A 25,065-nucleotide genomic window follows, 5' to 3' on the forward strand; every position below is an offset into this window, starting at 1 on the left:
ATGATCACAAAACTTGAGCAATTTAAGAGATTTAAAAAAAAAAACTGATTCTCCCCATGTAGTGAGAATCAAAACATTTTTTAAAATTTAAAAAAAAATCTTTCAATTCGTGGGATAAAAAGGTTCCCCCTCGAGAACAGAATTAACAACTAGTTTAAAAACATTTTTCAGCTTGAGTTATCTTTTAAAGAAAACTCTCTCTCAAATGCTGATTGAGAAACTGAGTAAAAAGAAAATATTTCAGTTCGAGGGATAAGAAAGCTCCCCTTCAATAATTGAAATAAAAACTCCTTTATAAAATAATCTACGTTGAAAAGGAATTTAACAGCCTTTTATCATACAAGCTGTTTAGGCAACAAATCTTAAGATAACTGTTCAGTTAGATGAAGACTTAACTAGATGGACATGATGTTTTATTTAATCAAATAAGCGTTCCTTTTTATACATTAGAGCACACCAAATATTATAAGGGAAAATGCTACAACAATAACAAATTTTAAATAACATCAAATATCAGTCATTTTACACATAATAGAACTAGATATACTAACAACTGGTCGCCTTGAAAGCTTTGAATGCTGCAATGATTTTGAGTCTTTTTTCCAGAGGAGAAGCTGATTTGACTTGGACTAGATCTTTGTGCAGTCTAACTGGTCGAGCTGACTCAGACTGAACACAACTGATGCTGAACCGCATTGATCATTTTCTTTGATCTGATATGTCAATGAAGGGCGACACTTCTGATGATTAAGCTCCACTTAGCTCATCAGTTTCAGTTGGTAGTTGGGTTTCGTCTGTTGATCAATTGAACTGGTAGGCTGACAACTGAAATCTTGTCCGCTGAGCAGTTTAGCTATTATGATGTCAGTTGGACTCAAAACCCTGCAAGCTGCTAAAGCATCAAAGTTACAGAGTCGAGAGAAGTGGCGACAACATTAGTTTCAAAGCCAATATTCCTCTATATTCTTCGCGATGAGCGTTGATAAACATTTTCAAATAGTTTTGAAAATAATATAAAGTACTTTTAAATAGAATTTAAAACTTTTATAAAGTAAAATAATCTTAGTCAGTTTTTTCAAATGTCCTTCTTAGAACAACTAGCTCTGATACCAATTGAAAGATCATTTGCTGGGCACCTTGAGGTGCTTCAAACAAAATATTCTCCAAGAGCTGCAGTAGCTCATGTTCTAAGAATGTTTACAACGATAAATTAAATCGAATTTGATTAAGAATCAAGCGGAAAACACTCAAAATAATCATTTGTTAAAAAAATTGATGAATTTTATATATTGTGCAACTAAATAACTGAAAATAGGAGAATCAGTTGTGGCACATATCAGTTCAGTTATGGTGACAACTGAACTGACGAAAGCTCTAACTGATCAAATCAGTTGAAAAATAAAAGTTAAACAGTTAAAGAATACATGATAGGTTTATGGATGTTCGGAGACTTCAACTGCTCCTACGTCACCCCTTCTAAATCCTCGGGTAGGATACACTAGAAGACTTTGATTTATACAGCACCTTGTACAAACCCACCCAGCTTAGGACTTACCCACTGCCTAACTGAGCTCTTAGACTAGACTGAAGGCAGAACCTCTTAGCCAACACTTGTTTAACCTCTGTGTGTCAAAGACTACATACACAAGTTTAATGTCTTTGTGCAAGACTGTATTTGAGTGGTGGTGTGTGTGCGTGTGTGAGAACTGAACAATGATAACAACCCGAAGGTATTCTCACACACTGAGGGAATTGTGCTTCTAATCTAAGTCGATAACAGGATGAAGTGTTCACTCTGAGCAAATTGCTTCTTGTAAGCAGATATACAATATGCGTGCCCTTTCTCTCTGTTTTTTTGCACACTTGTTCTTGTTATTCTTCTTATTATTTGTCTTCACTGATCTTCTATTTATAGGCGGTAAACAGATCGTATAGTGAGACTCGATAATTGTATTCATTGCAGCTTGAACGTGTTCCTTGAAATTTGTGTCTTGAATTTTCCGACAGCCTTCTGGAACATTTTGGCTTTAAACTTTGCTGCAACGTCCTATCAATAGTACATATGCTTTGTACCCTTGTACGTAGATGGAATCCACTTTAGATAAGTTTGTTTTGATCTACAACTGATTGATTCCAAACTGATGCTCTTAACTGGTCAACTGAACTGATCTTCAGTTGTACTAGTAAAATCGGTTGACTCGTCAATTGAACTGATTTCACTCATTCAGTTAAATTGATCAGCTGGGCTCTTCTTCAGTTGAGTTCTTCATCAGCTGGCCGGGCTTCTAAAGTTCTCCTGCTGAACCACCTATCAGCTGGACATCAGCTGAACTAGTCTTTGATATGTCATTTGATGAGCTGATTCAGTTTGGACAATCACCTGGTATTTTCAGTTGCGTCTTGATAGCTTCAGTTTTGGCTCAATTAACTGATTAGTTCGAAGCCTGATCAGTTCCAGCTTCTTGCGCACTACAATAAATCATTAGAAACAAAATAACAAGTTTTGTTAACATCAAAATCAAGATTGGAACATGCAATGTTCCAACAATCTACCCCTTTTGATGATCAGAAAACTTGAGCAATTAAAGCGATTTTAAAAAAAAAAACTGATTCTCCCCCTGTAGTGAGAATCAAAACATTTTTTAAAATTTAAAAGAAATCTTTCAGTTCGTGGGATAAAAAGGCTCCCCCTAAAGAACTGAATTAAAAAATAGTTTAAAAACATTTTTCAGCTTGAGGGATCTTTTACAGAAAACTCTCCTTCAACAACTGATTGAGAAACTGAGTAAAAAGAAAATATTTCAGTTCGACGGATAAGAAAGCTCTCCTTCAATAATTTAAATAAAAACTCCTTTATTAAATAATCTATGTTCAAAAGGAATTTAACAGCTTTTATCATACAAGCAGTTTAGGCAACAAATCTTAAGATAACAGTTAAGTTAGATGAACATGATGTTTTATTTAATCAAATAAGCATTCCCTTTTATACATTAGAGCACACCAAATATTATAAGGGAAAATGCTACAACAATAAAAAATTTTAAATAGCGTCAAATATCAGTCATTTTACACATAATAGAACTGGATATACTACAACTGGTCGCCTTGAAAGCTTTGAATGCTGCAGTGATTTTGAGTCTTTTTTCCAGAGGAGAAGCTGATTTGACTTGGACTAGATCTTTGTGCAGTCTAACTGGTCGAGCTGACTTAGACTGAACACAACTGATGCTGAACCGCATTGATCATTTTGTTTGATCTGATATGTCAATGAAGCGGCGGCACTTCTGATGATTAAGCTCCACTTAGCTCATCAGTTTCAGTTGATAGTTTGATTTCATCTGTTGATCAGTTGGACTGGTAGGCTGACAACTGCAATTTTGTCCGCTGAGCAGTTTAGCTATTCTACTGTCAGTTGGACTCAAAACCCTGCAAGCTGCTAAAGCATCAAAGTTACAGAGTCGAGAGAAGTGGCGACAATGTTAGTTTCAAAGCCAATTGATATGAATCCACCTAACTCCACCTCAAAAGCTAGCTCATGAGAGGAGGATTGTGAATTCATATATATGTTATCCAAGACAACTCTTGCTAACCGATGTGTGACACATCATTCCCGACCCCTTTAGACTGCACGTCCTCGTGCCAACTCCTTCGTTAACCCGCACTCCAGGACACTTCCAGGAAGATTCCCGACCCCTTTAGACTGTACATCCTCGTGCCATCTCCTTCGTTAACCCGCACTCCAAGGCACTTCTAGGAACATGCATCCACACGACCAATCAAGAACGTGGCCTTGATACCATATGATATGAATCCACCTAACTCCATCTCAAGAGCTAGCTTTTGAGGTGGAGTTAGGTGGATTCATATCACCAATCCTCTCTACTCTCCGCAATGAGCGTTAGATAAACATTTTCAAATAGTTTTGAAAATAATATAAAGTACTTTTAAATAGAATTTAAAACTATTATAAAGTAAAATAATTTTAGTCAGTTTTTTCAAATGTCCTTCTTAGAAGAACTAGCTCTGATTCCAATTAAAAGATAGTTTGCTGGGCACCTTGAGGTGCTTCAAACAAAATATTCTCCAAGAGCTGCAATAGCTAGTGTTCTAAGAATGTTTACACCGATGAATTAAATCGAATTTGATTAAGAATCAAGCGAAAAACACTCGAAGTAATCATTCGTTAAAAAAACTGATGAATTTTATATATTGTGCAACTAAATAACTAAAAATAGGGGAATCAGTTGTGGCACATATCAGTTCAGTTTTGGTGACAATTGAACTGACGGATGCTCTAACTGATCAAATCAGTTGAAAAATAAAAGTTAAACAGTTAAAGAGCACATGATATGTTTATGGATGTTCGGAGACTTCAACTGCTCCTACGTTACCCCTTTTACCTCCTCGGGTAGGATACACTATGATAGGATCGATTAACGTATCAAGAGTGTTTAGAAGGGGGGTTGAATAAACACTCACAATTAAAATGAATCTTTTCGAATTTTGAATTCAGTTTGTTGACAAACTTATTTTCGGAATCTTGTTGGTCAATGACAATCAGTTAAACTAAGAGTAGTTGCGGAAAATAACTGACTGAAAGATAGAATACAAAACTGAAATAAAGTACGCAAGGATTGTTTCTGGATGTTCGGAGATTTCAATCACTCCTACGTCACCCTTTCTATCTCAAGGATAGGATTTCCACTAAAAGACTTTGATCGAATACAAGACTTGTACTGACCCACTTCAGTTTGGACTTAACACTGCCAAAACTGAAACTCTTAGCATACAACAGCTTTTATCAGTTCGTGACTGATCTTAGCACAACTGATATATTCTTGAATGAATTACAAAGTGCTAACACGCTCAAAGTGTAGCTTTAGATACTACTGATATATCTGATATACGTGAGCTGTGAATTGTGATTTTAGCAGCGTAACAGCAAGCTTCAATAATGCATTGATGGTTGTTTTTCTCAGCTGCTTTGTTCACTTCTTTATATGCTTCCTTTCCAACTGTAACTTGAGATGAATTTGAATCTTTGTATCCGTTGATTTTTTACTTGATTATTCCTTGGATATTGTTTCCTTCATTCATTGTGATGCGGTGTCTTAACTTCTTTCGCCGAAATGCGTTGTTCTAAGCTGTATTGATTTAAGTGCGGCGTTGCAATCTTCTATGTCTCTTTGTCGGTTGATCGTTCTTTCCCGAGACATATTTAGTTGAAGGAAGCATACGACTGAATATATCAACTGATCGGTTTCCAACTGATCAGTTGGATTTCTTCAAAAGTTCAGTTCAGCTGGGTTCGGTTGCCTTAGATAATATGCACGATACTCTTCAGTTAGGCAAGCTGTATAGATAGAATATTTGATCAGTTAGTTCCAATAAATAATCGGTTTGTCAAACATCCGAAATTAAGTTTCCAACAATTTCTCCCTTTTTGGTGTTTGACAAAACTAAGCAACTAATAACTGATCAATGAAGCTTATATGATTTTCAAGTTCGTTGTAGATAAAATAATCAACTGTTGTGTACAGATTCGTACAATGACCGAATGAAATAATCTATAGCTTCATTGTATCAAATCTATTGAGCTGATCTCCATTGAACTGCTGATCTAATGATCTATTCCCCCTTTTTGTCAAACGACTCCATTCTGACAGATAATCTCTTAACATCGGTTGAAAGAATCTTGACAGAAGTGGCTACGTCTGCGACTGCATTGAGCACAGTGGTTTGCATGAAGTCTATCTTTCTTGATACGAGTGTCTCCACCGCATCAACTCTTTTGTTGATAGTGTCTTGAGTCGCAGAGAGACTTTCTGCTATACCTCTATTCTTTTTTATTTCAGCAATTGGAAATGAAAGAGAGGTCACGGTAGCTTGAACTGCCTCAGTTTCTCTGAGTTAAATACTTCTGCATGTTCCAGTTTCAGAGAATGGGCGAGTTGAGTATGCTGAATGTTAGAGATGGCAGAGAGAATTTTATGCATATTATTCTGAATATCTTGAATTTCTTCAAGAACTAATTCAAGATCATTAGATGTATGAGGTGGTGAATGTCCAGAAGTCCCAGGTGCTTGTCCTTCGGAGACTGGATGAAAGACCACTAAGGTCCTGTCAGTTATAACCGTCTCTGCAATGGTCTGTTCTGGAACAATTTTTTCAGCAACTCCAATTTGATCTGGGGGAGGAGAAGATAGATCCTGAGTAGCAACTGAAGTGTCCGGCTGAATAGGCAAATTTGTGGTATCTTCAGTCGGAGCATCAAGAACTGGTGCTTCTGCTGGAGATTCAGCTGAAACGAGGACTGGATCATCAGTTGGAATATTTTCAGAATGTAGCAACTGAGCCTCCACATTTTCAGTAGTTTCTTTACCAGGTGACTGAGCTGGCACATCATTAGGCTGAACAAGCTCTTCAGGTAAGACGAGATCCTCTAGAACTGCTTGATCAGTTGAATGATCAACTGAGACAGAAACAAGTTCCTCTGTTTGAGATTCTTGAATCACTGACTGAATAATTTCATCAATATTGGCGAGTGTCAAGTCAGCTTCTGAGTACATTTGAGGATCAGCAGCAGTAGGTTGAGGCACATTCTGAACTGGCTCATCAGTTGTAGCTGCTTGTTCAGGAGATGGTTCACGGTGCCAAGAAGGTGAATCAGCTTCTTCATCTTCTGAAGTGCCTTCATGAATAACAAGTTCCTGATCCGTCTCCCAAAATTTTATTTGGGATTGCAGAGTTAATAGATCAGTTTCTAGCTTAGTGATCACAGCTCGATCATTGTATGCAGTTGGACTTGTGGGAATATAGTTGGCTTTCAATTTTTCGATCAGTTGGTCCAACTTTTTAGCTCGGACTTGATCTTGCGCTCCAAGGCCTGAGTTATTGTTGAAGCTTTGACCACTCTCAGAACAGTTGTCTCCAATTTGATAAATGTGTTAAGCTTGGACTTCTTTTTCAGCTTCTTGGAAAAAGTATGTGTTCTAAACTTTGTCCAAGCTTCAAAAATGTTCACTTTTGATGCAGCAAAGGCATTGACCTGTTCCCATATGAGGTCAATATGAGTTTGAATAGCATTTGAGGGCCTTGGTTCTTTGATCATCTTGCCCTTTCCTTTCTCATCAGTAAGAATATGTGGACTGTTTAGTCCAGAGTGAGTAGAGTCCACTCTTTCGTGAATAACAATTCCCTTAGATCGAGCAGGAGCAAGAATTGAAGGTCGTTTGATTTGAGTCAAGGGAGCTGAAGCTTTTGCAGATTTTTTCTCCTTATCAGCAGGAATTGCTGTCAAGGGAACAGCCTGGATAGGCTGTTGAGTATCTGATGCCTTTGGTTTCTCAGGAACAGCTATCAGCGAAGCCACTGGCTATGTTTTCTGAGTCCTTTGCTTCTTGGTGATCAGCTGAAAAGGTGTTTCCTCAGAATCTGATCCACTGACAATCAGTTTCCTCTTGGTAGATTTCAGTTGGGCCTGAGACCTAGCCTTTTTAACTGATTTGGGAGCAGCCTGCTGCGTCCCAATCTCTTTCTTGATCTTCACGAATTGATCAACAGACGGTTTCAGTTTGGTTTTTGGTGGCAATATGTTCTTGTCAGAGAATACCTTAAACTTGGATAGCTTTTCAGCATTGTCAGCCACTAAACCTTTTGTTTTCAGTAGATAACTGATTTGAACTGCATAACCTCTGGACTGCTTGGTAGATTGAAGCATATTTTGCAAAATACTGAAAATAATATGCCTCCAGTTCATTTTCTTCTCTACCATTATCACGATCATGGCTTGAAATTTTTCAAGAGTAAGGGCTGCAAACGAACCAGCCTTAGCCAGAATGTCCTTGGCAACAATATCAGCCAGCAATTGAATTTCTGGCTTCAGTTCTTTCTTAGGATCGGAGACTTTGATTTTCCGTCCATCAGCAGATAACAGAGATTGCATTTCTTCAATATCAGCAGTTCGTACCTCAGAGAAGCTGATAATTCCTTCAGTTGGTAGAGAGAAGATTTCCCCGAAAGTTTCTTCAGATATCATCATTAGCTGATTATTGATAGTAATAGAAATATTTCCATCAATAGTAACAAAACCCTTTGTATAGAAATCATTTATTTCCTTTGGATAGATGGTTTGTGAAGATTGCCCTAGAAACGTCTTCAGCCCAGCTGCTTCTAGTTTCAGAAAAACATTCTTCACTTCAACCTCAGTTACTGATAAAACTGAATCGAAATCAATGGCCATAGCATTTAGAACATGCGCTGGGATTTGGTTTGCCATTTGAATTGAATGATTTCCTGCGAAAGAGAATGCTTGAATTTTTTTTTGCTCTGAGAAATTTGGATAAGCGTAAAGAAGAAGAACCGAAATGGGGCGGGTAAAGTACTTATGTTCGTGACTGTTCGAATTATAGGACACGTGTCAGTCCAAAAAAAAATTTGAATAAAAATATGTGTACGTGTGCTATAAGCGTGTGTGCAAAAAGTGAGTGGTTTTAAAATATGTCACGTAATGAAACTTCAGTCACGTCAGTTGATTTGGAATATAATAAGTTTTTTAATTTGTTAACTTATGTGAGAAGATTTGTAAAACAACCAACTGAACGATCAGTTATGAAACTGATCCGATTCAGTTGAGAATTTACAAACAATTGTCTTCTCAGTTAACCTCTTAAAAACTAATATTCCCCCTTAATGGGTGCGCAAAATAATTAAAACTGACGATAAAAATAAATTTAAAGCTTAAGGAATTTATTGTTTGCTGGAACGTGCACAGCCCTTCAGCTTCCATAACTCTCGGTTATAAATAGAAGTAACACAGTTAGTTTCAGTCATATTAGTGAAATATTTAAGATAAAAGAAATGGCTGGTGCGAGTAGCTCGAGTGCTTTGCCGTTTTCTCTGGAGGCCAGGAAGGCTGAGATAGAAGATGAAGTCTTCTCTGAGAATCTTCAGTACTGGGAGAAGTTACAAGAACTTGAGTTCTTGTATAACACTGGAGAGGCTTCCACTCCTGAATGGGTGGCAGAGCTGAGGAAGGTGCGGGAGCACTTGCACATAGCTGAGTGGATTGACGTCTTTAAGGATGGTCATAGTCATCAGCTGATGCTCCGGAAGGAATTGAAGATCCTGAGGCGCATAGCTTATTCACACAGCTTTGCCAAGACGTCCACTCCACCTTTATCCACTTGGTTGAAGATGTGGATAATTGATGTAGAGGAAAAATATTATGCTGTAATGCTAGCTAATATTTATGCTTGAATAAAATATTTATCTGAGTTAATTTTGTCTTTTTCTTTCCTGTAAATTGGCAGTTTCATTAGTTGTTGTAAATGAATTACTACTGAACAAATGAACTGTTAAAGAACTAATATTAGTTGACTGTAAACTGAAATCAGTTAAGATTTAAAAACCAAACTGAAATCAGTTGAAAAAAAAAATGAATCAACTGGTAATTAACAAACTGATATCAAATAAGCAACTGATAGATAAGAAGCCTGGGTAATTGAGAAAACGCTTTGTTGGCTTGAGACTCTTCAACTTCTTTGACATTAAATGTCACCTGTCTATAAGATAATAGCAGTGAGTTGTGAGATAATATCATTTAAACATGGCAGATTCAGATATTTCCGATGCTTGTAGGAGTACGCATGTTCATGTTACTGAAGAAACAAGTGCTTATTTAGAAGAGTTGAAGAAGAAGATGGAAGAATATGTCTTGAAAAAGGTGATGTCAACATGGTTCAAAATTCATGAGTTGCAGAGAATAAGTAGTAGTGGTGCGACTCATTCTCGAGTTCAAGCAGCAACAGCCAGAAGATACTTGGAACGATTTGAAGTCAGACATGTTACAGAGCTTGTCGATGACAAGGTTCTGTTACAAGCAATGCTGTGGAAGGAGTGGCATGTGATTAAGAAGATTTCTATAACTAAATCATTCTCTAGAATTCGAATTTATGAATTGAACAATTTTATTACAGAATGGCAGGATTCAGTTGGTTCTGAATTGTCTACTGTAAGATGGAATCGTTTTATTATTAATAACATATCATTTTCATTTTATTGTTGTGTCCTTATTTTCTGCAGACAATTTCATTAGTAAAGTAGCATTAACAATTTTCTTATGATAAATCAATTAAACCAAGAATATTACGAAAGTAAGAAAACTTAGTCTCGGGTAATGGTTTGGTGAAGATGTCAGCTACTTGTTGCTCAGTTGATATATACTCCAGTCGAATGTCCTTCTTCAAAGCATGATCTCTAATGAAGTGGTGTCTGACATCTATATGCTTTGTCCTTGAGTGAAGAACTGGATTATAGGTAATGGCAATTGTGCTCGTATTGTCACAAAATATGGGCGATTCATTTGTAATTACTCCATAATCTCTCAGTTGTTGCTGGATCCAGATCAGTTGTGCACAGCAACTACCAGCAGCTAGATATTCTGCTTCAGTTGTTGAGGTAGCTATAGATGTCTGCTTCTTGCTGAACCAAGAAATCAGTCGGTCTCCAAGAAACTGACATGATCCACTTGTGCTTTTACGATCTAGCTTACATCCTGCATAATCTGCATCTGAATATCCAACTAAATTGAAAGAAGAATCTTTAGGATACCATAATCCGACATTTTGTGTGCCCTTAAGATATTTCAAAATTCTTTTGGCAGCTGAGAAATGTGATTGCTTAGGATTTGCTTGAAATCTGGCACACATACAAACTGCAAAAACAATATCAGGACGACTAGCAGTTAGGTATAATAATGAACCTATTAAACCTCGGTACAGCGTCGCCTCAACTGATATTCCCCCTTGATCAGTGTCCATTTTAACTGATGAGCTCATGGGAGTGGTTGCAGCTGAACATGATTCCATTCCAAATTTCTTTAGCAATTCCTTTGTATATTTAGTCTGACTGATGAATATACCAGTCTCCAGTTGCTTCACTTGCAGTCCAAGAAAGAATGTCAGTTCACCCATCATGCTCATTTCAAACTTGTCCTGCATTAACTTAGCAAACTTTTCGCACAATTTGGGTTTAGTTGACCCAAATATAATGTCATCAACATAAATTTGAACAAGTAAGATATGATTATTTTTAGAAAATTTAAACAAAGTCTTATCAACTGATCCTACGGAAAAATCATGATCAGTTAGAAATTTTGAAAGGGTTTCATACCAAGCTCTGGGAGCTTGTTTAAGACCATACAGGGCTTTGTTCAAATGATAAACATAATCAGGTAAACTATGATTTACAAAACCTGGAGGTTGTTCAACATATACTTCTTCCTGCAGCTGACCATTTAAGAAAGCACTCTTCACATCCATCTGGTATACTTTGAAGTTCTTGTGTGATGCATAAGCAAGAAAGATTCTTATTGCCTCCAGTCTTGCAACTGGTGCATAAGTTTCATCATAGTCAATTCCTTCTTCTTGCCTATATCCTTGTGCCACTAATCGTGCTTTGTTGTGTACAACTGAACCGTCTTCATTCAGTTTGTTCCTGTACACCCATTTTGTACCTATAATAGTTTTTGAAATTAGACTTGGAACTAAGTTCCAGACATTGTTATGAGTGAACTGATTTAGCTCTTCTTGCATTGCATTTACCCAGTAAGGATCAGCAAGAGCTTCATCAGTTTTCTTCGGTTCTAGTTGTGAAACAAAATCTGAATGGATAAATAAATTTAGCATTTGATTTCGAGTTCTTACTGTATCAGATGGATTTCCTATTACCAGTTCAGGTGGGTGTGATTTTTTCCATTTGTACTCCGTATTTGTTGTATCAGCAATTTCTTCAGTTGGTAACTGAACACAATTTTCAGCCTCAGTTGGTGCTTCGCCAACTGGTATTTGAATGTTATTATTATGCTCTGTCAACTGATCACCAGCAATGACTTTATGTACATCTGATTGGTCCAGTACTTCTGGTTCAGGTGTTTGAAATCTGTTTTGATTTCTGTGACTTTCATTTTCGCTATCATCTTCCAAACTGATATCTGTAAATCGATCAGCTACCTCAACTTGATCAGTTGGCTAATCAGTTAGTTCAGTTTCATCGAAATCAACATGAGCTGATTCTTCAACATTTAGGGTTTTGTTGTTGAAGACTCTATAGGCTATACTAACTGATGAATATCCAAGAAATATTCCTTCTGCAGATTTAGCATCGAACGCTTTTAAATAGTTTTTACAATTATCAAGGATAAAACTGAAAGGGGATCGGTTACGGTGACCGGAAACGCAACGGAAGCACAAAAATTTTGATTTTAGCATAAAATTTTCGGCCACCAACATTCTTGTGTAACAAATACAATAAACACAAAATGACATTCATAGTGTGTTAAGAAATGTATCTATCAATCACAAAGATTGATGTATGGCTCCAACTAAGGCGTAAACACCTTAGCTCTTGTATGGCAAGAACTTCTACAAGCTTCCAAAAAGCACTCCTTGCTCTAAAATAAAGCCCACCACCAACTAGGTAGATCCCCTCATATTTTGCACTAGAAAAATATGAGGATTTTTCTTTGAGAAGTGAGTGTTTTCTCCAACCATTGAAGAACAAAAATGGAGAGAATGAATAGTATTTTCGGCCACTATTCATGCTAGGAGAGAAGGAGAGACATTTTTTTGGTTGTGGGAAAAGTTAAAGTAAAAAAGTTGCATGCCAAGCCTTGGTTATACAAAAAGTTGTCTCCCAACCTTTCACCTCCCATACATGCAAATATTATATGGTTTTTAATTTGATGGTTTTTAACAAATTAAAAACCCATGGACTTAATTTAATTATCTCAAACATTTTTGAGACTAATTAAACATTACTTGAATTTACTCAAGTCCACTAGTTAAATAATTTATTTAAATTGAGCTCTACAAGACTCAATATGATTTAATCAATTCAACACTTGAATTAATTTAATTATTTGGACTCTACTAGGTCCACTAGTGTTTAATTAATTCAACACTTGAATTAATTTAATTTAGTCCATAATAATGTTTATGAAAATCACAATTTTCAAATACATTATTTATTTGGCCAAATTTTAATTTAAGAACACATTCATAAATTAAAATTACATTTCTCTCATAGAAGTCATACTTCTATTTTTCCTTACGCCTATAAACTCATTTATAAGCCGTTCAACACATTGAACTATTTTCTCCTTTATAGAAGTCATACTTCTAATTTTCCTTACGCTTATAAACTCCTTTATAAGCCGTTCAACACATTGAACTATTTTACTTCTCAACGGGATCTAGAAAGCTAGTACTTGTGTGGCCCTCAATGGTTCATTGATACAACTAGCCTTGGGTTCACATCTCCATGTGATTCGGACTAAACATGTCCTTATATTAGCATACCCCAATTGCTCCATTCTTATTTAACAACTCCTTGATAATAAGAACGTCTGAACTCAAGTCTGATAGTACCCAATCAATCATGTTAAACGCCTAGCAGCATCGCTTACATGATTCCCTAGGTATCAAATGATAGTGCCTGCAAAAACCATTCAATTATGGTTAGCGTACAGTACGGTCCCTTCATCTCATATATCCCGACCGATTCGACAACCGTTGGTTTATCGAGAGTTGTCAATGAATCGATACTATGTGTCATGTCGTAGTTGCATCGATGGTGTAATCTATGAAACCCCTTTCATAATTACCACCATACTCTGATCAGAGATTTCAAACTACACGCACATGAAAACACATAGGATATCCATACCCTTAGGTAAGCGGTGAATCCCCGACTACAATGCATCGACTCCTATATGATTCGACAGAACACCCAACCTTGCCACCTGATGACCCCATGAGAGTCGGTAAACAAGTCAGAGTGTAATTCTAGCACATAGAGTCTCAATGTTGTCCCGGGTCATAAGGACTAATGGTGTACAGCCATAAACTAGGATTTTTCCACTCGATAAGTGAGAACCACTTGGAAAGTCCTTTAATGGAGGGTTGTTCAGTGCACTCTACCAGGAGCACCTATCTGCATGCTCGGACATCATAATGTCCCCTACAAATTAATCATGGTACTCACATCGCAGATACTAGTCTCAAGCTCGAGCGGCCTATATCCTTCTTAGCGGTGGCTGAATCGACTAGGAACCGTTTAGAATATACAGTATTCCAAATATGAGTTTCATGATACTCATCATATGAGCATCTCATATTCTTTCTACTATTTGTATATTCAAGGGCTTTATCTATGCAACTAGCATGGGTATATAGATAAAGATGTGCCAAAATAATAATTTCAAATATTATTAAAATAAAGATTGCTTATACATAGAGTTTCATTGTGAACACTTGGCCAACACTTGGCTCGACGTGCACCTACTCTAACAAAAACATCTGCAGCCGAATATTTTGAAATAAGTAATTATACTTGTTCTTCCATGCCAAATCTCATATGGTGTTTTCATATGATTCTTATTAATCATTGATCTTTTCTGAGTATAACACGCATTGTTTACTGCCTCTGCCCAAAACCTTTGAGAAATACCAGAATCAGCAAGCATTGCTCTAGCTGCTTCTTTAAGGGTCCGATTTCTTCTCTCAGCTACACCATTTTGCTGAGGAGTTCTTGCTATTGAGAGCTCATGCTTAATTCCAGCATTTTCTATAAAATTTGAAAGAGTTTGATTGATGAATTCAGTTCCTCGATCAGATTTGATTCGATCAATTCCAACTGATTTTTCATTTAAAAGTCTTTTGAAGAGCTTTATCAGTTGTGAAGCAGTATGGTCCTTGGATTTGAGAAAAATAACCCAAGTAAATCTTGAAAAGTCATCTACGACCACCAAGGTGTATTTCATTCCCCTTAAGCTCATGACTGGTATAGGACCAAAAAGATCCATGTGCAACAGTTCTAAGTATCGGGATGAAGATTTACAACCCTTGTTTTTAAAAGAGGATCGTACTTGTTTACCATACTGACATGCTGAGCAAAGTTTTTCTTTTGAAAAATCTATTTTGGGCAAACCAGTTACAAGTTCATGTTTACTCAGATAGGCAATGGTTTTAAAGTTTAAATGATTTAGTCTCTTATGCCACAACCAGTTTTTAGATGACTTGGAAGCAATAAAACAAACTGGTGCATAAGTTTGATCATTCCACCTGACTTTATATGTGTTTCCACAACGTTTGCCAGTTAGTATGTTTTCATCAGTTGAAGTTTTGACTGAACATGAATTTTTGTCAAATTGTACTGAGAATCCACTGTCGCATAACTGACTGATACTAATCAAGTTATACTTCAGGTTTTCTACTAATAGAACATCTTTAAAAGTAAAGTTACCATGGATAAGCTTACCCTTACCCACAGTTCTACCTTTGGAATTGTCCCCAAAACTGATGTTTGGACCACTGTATTTGGTCAGTTGAGATAGCACACTTGCATCTCCTGTCATGTGTCGCCAACATCTACTGTCCAAATACCATATTGAGTTCTTGTTTGTACCTGTTATCTGCAATCACACACATAATAAAACTTGGTACCCATACTTATTTGGTCCTGAGCTGATTAGTCCCTTAGGAACCCACACTTGGATTAGTCTAACAGACTTTCCAGTAGTTGTATTCCAAATTGTTTTTCTCGGTTTTTGTGTGCATGGTGTGTAATGTACAGATGATACATTATGTTTTGTAGGTTTATTCAACTGATTGTTTAGTCTGTATCTCTTCTGAACTGGCTTGCAGTTATAGTAATTGAAGTAGCTATTTGAATAGTTTTTGTGATACCTCTTTGATGACTTACTTTGTGAATCAGTTGAGGATTTTTTACTATAACCAATCCCATATCTTCTAGCCTTGTTCATATTTACAGTAGGTTGCTCAATCAGCTTACTAGGCTCAATTTGTTCTTGTACTACTGCTGATTTAACAAAGTGAATATATTTCCCTTTGTCTATTTTTAGCTTTGGTTGAGTGTCATTTGGACACATTTCTCCTTGAGTGTTGAACCCTCAACCAGTTTTATTAGAAACTGATTTTTGTGAATTCTGCATTTCATTTAGTGCAGTAGATGATTTGTTCCAAGATTGAATGAGCTCAGTCTGTTTTGAGTTTTCAAGAATCAACTTTTGGATTAATAACTGATCTTTGTTTCTTTCTGCTTTTAACTCAGCAATTTCCCTTTTCAGACTCAACCCGTCAACTGATTCATCAGTTTTGGTTTTATTGTCTGTGGGATCAGTTTGCTTTGCTTTGATTTTTTTGAATAATGATGCAAGCTTTTGATATTCATTTATCATATCATGTAGTGATAGAATGAGTTCTTCTCGTGTAAAGTCAGTTGAGCTGAAATCAAATACCTGTTGACTAGATGATTCTTCTTCTGCATCATTAGCCATCAGGCACTTGTCTTCCTCATCATCACTAGAGCTGCATGAGCTTTCTGGTTCTGACTCCTCACTGTCAGTTTCTGCCCATTTAGATTTGCTTTCTTCGGCTAAGAGTACCTCATGTTTCTTTCTGAAGGACTTCTTATCATCCTTGGGTTTTCTTTTGTTCTCATATGATTTCTTTCTTCTATCAGTTGAGCCTTGACTGTCCTTCTTGGGTTTAGGACAGTCAGCAATGAAGTGACCTGATTTGCCACAATTGTAACAAGCATTTGTTTCATCTTTGGAGTTGTTTCTTTGGTATGACTTCTGAAAGTTTCCTTGATTCTTTCTCATGAACCTTCCAAACTTTTTGATGAATAGTGACATAGCATCATTGCTTAACTGATCAGCAGATTTCTCAACTGAACTAGTTGGTTCTGTTCTGACAGCAGCTAGAGCAGTTGTGGCTGCTGGTGTGGATGGTTCTCCTTCTCTGGTTTGCAGTTCGAACTCATAAGCTTTAAGATCAGCAAATAGATCATGAAGTTCAATCTGGTTCAGGTCTTTGGATTCTCTCATTGCCATAGTTTTGACATCCCATTCTTTGGGAAGACCTCTCATTACCTTCAGTGCAACGTCTTTGTTTGTATACACTTTTCCAAGTGCATTTAACTCATTGATGATACTGCTTACTCTTTCATCATACTCGTGCATTGATTCTCCTGCTTTCATTTTGATATTATCAAACTTCTGAACTGCAACTGAAAGTTTATTTTCCTTGATTTGATCATTTCCTTCACAGAGCTGGATCAGCTTTTCTCAAATTTCTTTGGGTGTCTTACACATCTTTATTTTGCTGAAAGTTATTTTGTCCAGCGTCTTGTACAGAATGTCTTTAGCCACATTATCATGATTGGCTTTTCTTTTATCTTCAGTTGTCCATTCTTCTCTGGGCTTTTCTATTCTTTGTGGTGCCCCTTCTGTTATGGCAACTGCTGTATTAGTTTTCAGAATCTTCATGGGTCCATCAGTTATGACATACCACATGTCATCATCTTGTGCAGCTAAATGAGCCTGCGTTCTGATTTTCCAATCATTAAATTCTTCTCTGGAGAACATGGGGATTTTGTTGAATGAAGTCATGCTAGCAAGTTTATAGATCAAAAGTATTCAAGAACAAGATTCAACTGCTCTAATACCACTTGATAGGATCGATTAACGTATCAAGAGTGTTTAGAAGGGGGGGTGAATAAACACTCACAATTAAAATGAATCTTTTCGAATTTTGAATTCAGATTGGTGACAAACTAATTCTCGGAATCTTGTTGGTCAATGACAATCAGTTAAACTAAGAGTAGTTGCGGAAAATAACTGACTGAAAGATAGAATACAAAACTGAAATAAAGTACGCAAGGATTGTTTCTGGAGGTTCGGAGATTTCAATCACTCCTACGTCACCCCTTCTATCTCAAGGATAGGATTTCCACTAAAAGACTTTGATCGAATACAAGACTTATACTGACCCACTTCAGTTTGGACTTAACACTGCCAAAACTGAAACTCTTAGCATATAACAGCTTTTATCAGTTCGTGACTGATCTTAGCACAACTGATATATTCTTGATTGAATTACGAAGTGCTAACACGCTCAAAGTGTAGCTTTAGATACTACTGATATATCTGATATACGTGAGCTGTGAATTGTGATTTTAGCAGCGTAACAGCAAGCTTCAATAATGCGCTGATGGTTGTTTTTCTCAGCTGCTTTGTTCACTTATTTATATGCTTCCTTTCCAACGGTAACTTGAGATGAATTTGAATCTTTGTATCCGTTGATTTTTTACTTGATTATTCTTTGGTTATTGTTTCCTTCATTTATTGTGATGCGGCGTCTTAACTGCTTTCGCCGAAATGCTTTGTTCTAAGCTGTATTGATTTAAGTGCGGCGTTGCAATCTTCTATGTCTCTTTGTCGGTTGATCGTTCTTTCCCGAGACATGTTTAGTTGAAGGAAGCATACGGCTGAATATATCAACTGATCGGTTTCCAACGGATCAGTTGGTTTTCTTCGAAAGTTCAGTTCAGTTGTGTTCGGTTGCCTTAGATAATATGCGCGATACTCTACAGTTAGGCAAGCTGTATAGATCGAATATTTGATCAGTTAGTTCCAATGAATAATCGATTTGTCAAACATCCGAAATTAAGTTTCCAACACACTAGAAGACTTTGATTTATACAACACCTAGTACAAACCCACCCAGCTTAGGACTTACCTACTGTCTAACTGAACTCCTAGACTAGACTAAAGGCAGCACCTCTTAGCCAACACTTGTTTCACTTCTGTGTGTCAAAGACTACATACACAAGTTTAATGTCTTTGTGCAAGACTGTATTTGAGTGGTGGTGTGTGTGCGTGTGTGAGAACTGAACAATGATAAAAGGTGTTCTCACACACTGAGGGAATTGTGCTTCTAATATAAGATGATAATACGATGAAGTGTTCTCTCTAGGCAAATTGCTTCTAGTAAGCAGATATACAATATGTGTGCCTTTTCTCTCAGTTTCTTCACACACTTGTTCTTGTTATTCTTCTTATTATTGGTCTTCATTGATCTTCTATCTATAGGCGGAAAACTGATCGTATAGTGAGACTCGATAATTGTATCCATTGCAGCTTGAACGTATTCCTTGAAATATGTGTCTCGACTTTTCCGACAGCCTTGTGGAACATTTTGGCTTTATGCTTTGCTGCAACGTCCATTATTGTACTATCAATAGTATATATGCTTTGTACCCTTGTGCGTAACTGGAATCCACTTTAGATAAGCTTGTTTTGATCTGAAGCTGATTGATTCCAAAATGATGATCCTAACTGGTCAAATGAACTGATGTTCAGTTGGGTGAAATCAAAAGACTCATCAGTTGAACTGATTTCACTCTTTCAGTTAAATTGATCAGCTGGGCTCTTCTTCAGTTGAGTTCTTAATCAGCTGGCTGGGCTTCTAAAGTTCTCCTGCTGAACCACCTATCAGCTGGACATCAGCTGAACTTTTATTTGATATGTCATTTGAGCTGATTTAGTTTGGGCAATCAGCTGGTACTTTCAGTTGCGTCTCGATAGCTTCAGTTTTGGCTCAATTAAGTGATCAGTTCGAAGCCTGATCAATTCCAGCTTCCTACGCACTACAATAAATCATTAGAAACAAAATAACAAATTTTGTAAACATCAAAATTAAGATTGCGAACATGAAATATTCCACCAAATTCTGTCAATTTAGCTGAGTTGTCCGCATTAATACAATTTAACCGAATTAGTTTAATTTTATAGTCACCAAAACAAAAATTCAAATTTCATCTTATCAAAATATCATCAAAATAAGGAAATGTGAATAATTTATTTTTTTCACTAAACAGATATCCAAGATATGATCATCTCAAATCAAATTAATTATCCTAATGAAACATGCTTTGAGAATTCAGTTTACGTTCTCGCACCTTCCCTTCATTCTGCTATCAAAAAAATTCAAATTATAATTTAAACACTAACACATGCAATGGATAATTATGCCCAAATTGAGAAAAATCAGTTCAATAGCCAAATAAAAAAATTACAAGATTACATAATCTCCAAAACCAAAAACAAAATCAATTAAAATTAAACAACAACCACAACACACAAACAGACAAGAAAAATCACATTTAATAAAAAAAATATATGATATATAATTGACTAAATTTGAAAGAAAACTAACTTACCCGACTAATCAATTTAACAAAGAAAGAGAAATATATTTTAAGAAAGAAAATGAATTTTTACTCAAAAGAAGACGAGCAAAAGTTAAAAAAATATATATATGACCACCATTTAAAATTTTCAGAAAAATTAATTAGATTTCCATTAGGATTTTAAATAAAAATCCAAAAAAAGATTTAAAAAAAATTGGAGATCCCCCCAAGCGAAGCCCTAGGCAGCAGTCTAAGCGGCCTCCCCTTGGAACCGGCCCCTGTGTATGATAATACATGAATGAATACATTATTGCACATATTTTGTTTCTAAAGTTTTGATTTAGTTACAATATTTTAAAAAAATTAATACCACATAATATTTGGTAAAATGATTTTTATAATTGTAAAATATTAACTTTTTTATTGCTATAATAAATAAATAACAATTTAATATATATATGATAAGAAATGAGGGAAAAAACCGTCCAAATTGTCGTTATTTTTATTTTATTTTATTGAAAAGGTCAAGACATCTAAGGTATCGTTTGGTTTATAGTATGATATATATAGTATGAAGATAATTAACATTTTGTAATAATAAAATAAATAGAAAATGATAATTAATATAGTGTTTGATTTAATTGATTTGATTGATTAAATTTGAGATAATATGTTATTACCATTTTGTACTTGTTGNTGATTTAATTGATTTGATTGATTAAATTTGAGATAATATGTTATTATCATTTTGTACTTGTTGAGAATATTAATAATATTATTTATTAAGGGTAATATCGTAATTTTATATTATTGATTTGATTGATATGAGATAAATTATTACGAATTTGATTGATGTGAAATAAATAATTAATAATTTGATTGATCGAGATAAATAATACTTGTATAAAATTAATGATATGATAAGACTATTTATATTAGTATTTAGAAGTACTTGAACCAAATTATACCTAAATGTATAAAACTAAAGAGTAGTTTTGCTTCATTAGTAGTGTATATACCCTTCAAATTGTTTGCAGGACTGACTTTTCACCCATTTATCTCATTATTACAACAGTATTTATACGGAAAATTATAATTGCCCTTCATTTTTCTGCAAACCCAAGCTCTTACATGTCCCATCAAAGCACCTCAAATTCTCCTCTCTCTCTTTCACACACGTGTGCTGAATCGTCTCCTGCTCTCGAAATGGAATCAAATTCCAGAAATGAAAACCCTCATGGATAATCGGAATTGTAAGACAAGCAGAGAGCTAGCTCGATCGATTGATTCACAAAATTGCTTTCCCAGAAAATGGATTCGGCGTCTGGGACGGGAGGAACTGGCCCAACTGGTAGTACAGGGGGAGAAGGTCCATCGTCCACGGCAACAACAATTGAAGGCGGCGGCGCTGAGGGGTCAACGGCTGCTCCGTCGCCGCCACCGAGCCGCTACGTGGCGCAGAAGCGCCGAGATTGGAATACCTTCTTGCAATACTTGAATAACCACAAGCCGCCGCTTACGCTGGGCCGATGCAGTGGAGCTCACGTCATCGAGTTCATGAAGTACTTGGATCAGTTCGGAAAGACAAAAGTGCATGTGACAAGCTGCCCGTGCTTCGGTCAGCCGAACCCTTCGGCGCCATGCGCCTGCCAGCTGAAGCAGGCGTGGGGTAGCTTGGATGCCCTAATCGGACGGCTTAGAGCGGCCTATGAAGAGAACGGCGGAAAGCCGGAGTCAAACCCTTTTGGAGCGAAAGCTGTGCGGATATATCTTCGAGAAGTCAGAGAAAGTCAAGCGAAAGCTAGAGGAATACCCTATGAGAAGAAGAAGCGGAAAAGACCCTCCACAACGATAGCTGATGCCGGGAGTAGTCTCGGCGCCAGCGGAGGAGACGGTGAGGACGGCGGCGACGCCTGTTGATTCCGGCTGCCTGCTAAATCAGTAAATATGCAGTACTAGCTATTCTTTATGCCCCCCTACTTCAATTTATTATATATATTTATTTCTGCTCTTTTGATTGTACACTATATATATGTTACAAAACAAAATCGGCTTTTTTATAACTTAAATCGAATTAAAAGGTTTGAGATTAAAATGCAATGGTTTTAGTTTTAGTTTTAGTTTTAGTTTTAGTAAACTAAAATTGATGCATGATCAACGTTAACTCCCATTTTATTATATTTTGCATTTTTGTGACTGACAAAATTAAACTTAGCTTGTGGGTTTAATTTCATGAAGTAAGCCGTGAAAAAAGGTTTTTTTTAAAAAATTTGATGATAATAGAAATCAAACCCAAAATTTTCTCAAAAAGAAGTACTGATCTGAGGTACGGTGATGAGTTTGGTTCCTATTTAATCTCGTTTCTTGTCATCGCTGCACCAGTTTGCTTTTGAATCTAACAATTATCGTCCTTTGAATCAGAATCTTTTTTGTTCATTTTTTGAGAAATATTCTAGTTTTAATAATAATCATATTACATTTCAGATCATATACTATATATTCAGACAATAATTAATCTAAACCTCTCTTTCTAATTAAGTAAGCAATATCTCTTCATATTCGAATAAGTAATTAATTAGTCATAAGAGTATGCAAATAATTGCATCCATCCAACCCTTGAATGAATTTGGGATTAAAGAAAGTGTTTGTTTGATAACTTACGAACAAACTAGAAATATTATATGCCAAATTTTGTACTAATATAAATAATTAAATAAATCACTGCTTAATTATTTAAATCGTGGAATAAACGTCACAAGGAAAGCGACCAGCAGCCAACCAATACCTCCACACTACATTAATTTTCACCGCGTTTGGGTGAATATTCTGATATACATGGCCGACAGAGCGTAGAGGATAGGGGGCCGCCTCATCTCCCTTTGAGTGTCATGTATAATTTTATGAAATTTTATGAAACTTTCAACCCAGAAACAAGTATCTATCGCCTTTCAGGAAATCTTTGTTGATGGAGTAGTTTAACGATCGATCAATTATCATGAGTTTGCTTCCTTATACTAACATTTTTTTTGATGAACATGTCACATAGAATTTGCTCAATACGGATTGTTTGGTTAGCGTAGATTAGGCCATCTCCAACCTTTGCACCAAAATGGTAGTTATTATTTTCCATTTTGGTGCAAAAATTTGCTCCAATGGAGGCTGCGCTATAAAAATATTCAGTACGTATCGAAACATAGCTACGGTCGGTTCTATCTTTATGAAAAAACGTAAGTATCTATCATTCTCATCCTTATTTCTAAACTTAGGTGTCTTCAGGACCGCATTCGAGATAGATATATGAATATCTTTGATCTCTACTCGAGATAGGATCAGAAAAGTCCTTAGAAATACGTCTTTTTAAAGACATTTGTCAGATATCTCTTAGAAAGTGAGCACGGAGGATCTGGTGGAGAAGGAAAAATTATGATTCACAGTTATATGGAAAATTTCCTCGTTCCTGCGATAATTGCTGACTTGAGAGAAAAACTGTCGGCACTCTTTTGTCTCTCTCTTGCATTTTTCATGTGGCCCATCAACCAAAAGATTGGAATTTTGCAGACCATATTCGCTAGAAAATTCGCGTCACAATTAAAACTTTTTGATAATATTGTATAAAAAACACCAATTCAATATTCCACCAATTTTTGAAGCATCAATTATGTTTAGTTTTATTTTTTTTCTACTCACCAAGAGCATTCTACTATTGATTTTACATGATTCATACATTCTTATCTTATTAAAAAGAAATTTCTCAAAGTATTTTTTCAAAACATGAGTGAAAAACCAAACTTTGTAACTGATGTTGTCACGAATTCAGCGAAATTTCTCAATCATTGTCAGCTTTGTTTACCAATATGTAACTAGTACCACATGAAATTAGTCATCTTACTTTTATGTTTTTTCTTGAATTAATTTGATTTTTTTGGTGGAAATTCTTTGTAACTGATGTTGTTACGAATTCAGCGAAATTTTCAAATAAATCAGAAAACAAATCTAATGGTGTGTTACAATGTCGTTTTCCTTAATAAACTATTTCCTTCGACTACGGTAACACGCTCGACTTAAGCAAATTTTAATCCATGATACAATCGACTTTCAATAATGTTGTCTTCAAAGTGTTGAGGCATCGTTTTCTCGCACCCAAGGTGGCAGCGTAAGTTTAAAATTCTTATGTTCGACGCTTTAAACTTTCATTGGACATCGTATATATTTAAACATTTGTAGGGTGTTTCAGATTTATTACATTCGTGTATATTACGCTAAACTCCAAACCAGTTCGAGATTAGCAGAGATGTCCCTTTTTGTATCTTCTTTCCAACGGATCTCCGCATTTGATCGTCAAATTAGGTCAACGATTGGAGATTCTGTTCATTGTTTGGATTGCATTAGAAATCACAAACAATTTCTGCATTTAGAATAGGACACCCGAATTTCAGAAAGCCGGAGTCAGTGAAGCGACGCGGGAGGCGACGACCCAAAAAAGTGTTGACCGAATTCTTTTTTCAAAATTTTCAAAATGGCCGAGAAGTTTTGAGAGGAGGTAGAATTTTCTGTGTGTGTTCTGATGTGTAAAATTCTTATTTGTTATCAACCCTTGATAACATATTTATTAAAAATACACAAGTTGTATGTTGCTGAGATTCTTAATGCTAATATCATTAGGACTCTTAATTTTCATTGATTAAAATTCTCATATTATTATTATTATATCATGTATATATCAACTTTTGATAATACATTATATATTTATTTTAAATACACATATTTATATATCCATATAAATTATATATTAATAAATCCACACATGTACATACAATATATGCATTGACATATTAATTAAAATTAAATAGCTATTATTTAATAATTAGTTAATTTATTCTAGGCTCCTCCAGAATATTTTATGAGAATTTTGTATATATTAGTATTCACTACTACTAGTACTATTATTTATTAATAAATTTCAAATTTACCAAATAAATACTTGTGAACTCATTATAACCACGATCAATG

General features: G+C 35.8%; 1 protein-coding gene across 1 annotated transcript; it reads left to right on the forward strand.

The window, feature by feature from the left end:
• Positions 1-21,076: 21,076 nt before the first annotated feature.
• LOC140956962 (protein LIGHT-DEPENDENT SHORT HYPOCOTYLS 5-like) lies at positions 21,077-22,158 on the forward strand. The gene has a single exon (XM_073414000.1). The coding sequence runs from the start codon at positions 21,367-21,369 to the stop codon at positions 21,973-21,975; it is 609 nt and encodes a 202-aa protein (XP_073270101.1). The 5' UTR covers positions 21,077-21,366; the 3' UTR covers positions 21,976-22,158.
• The last annotated feature ends 2,907 nt before the right edge of the window (positions 22,159-25,065 follow it).

Source organism: Primulina huaijiensis, chromosome 1, assembly GCF_012295235.1.
Source record: "Primulina huaijiensis isolate GDHJ02 chromosome 1, ASM1229523v2, whole genome shotgun sequence".
Classification (NCBI taxonomy): domain Eukaryota; kingdom Viridiplantae; phylum Streptophyta; class Magnoliopsida; order Lamiales; family Gesneriaceae; genus Primulina; species Primulina huaijiensis.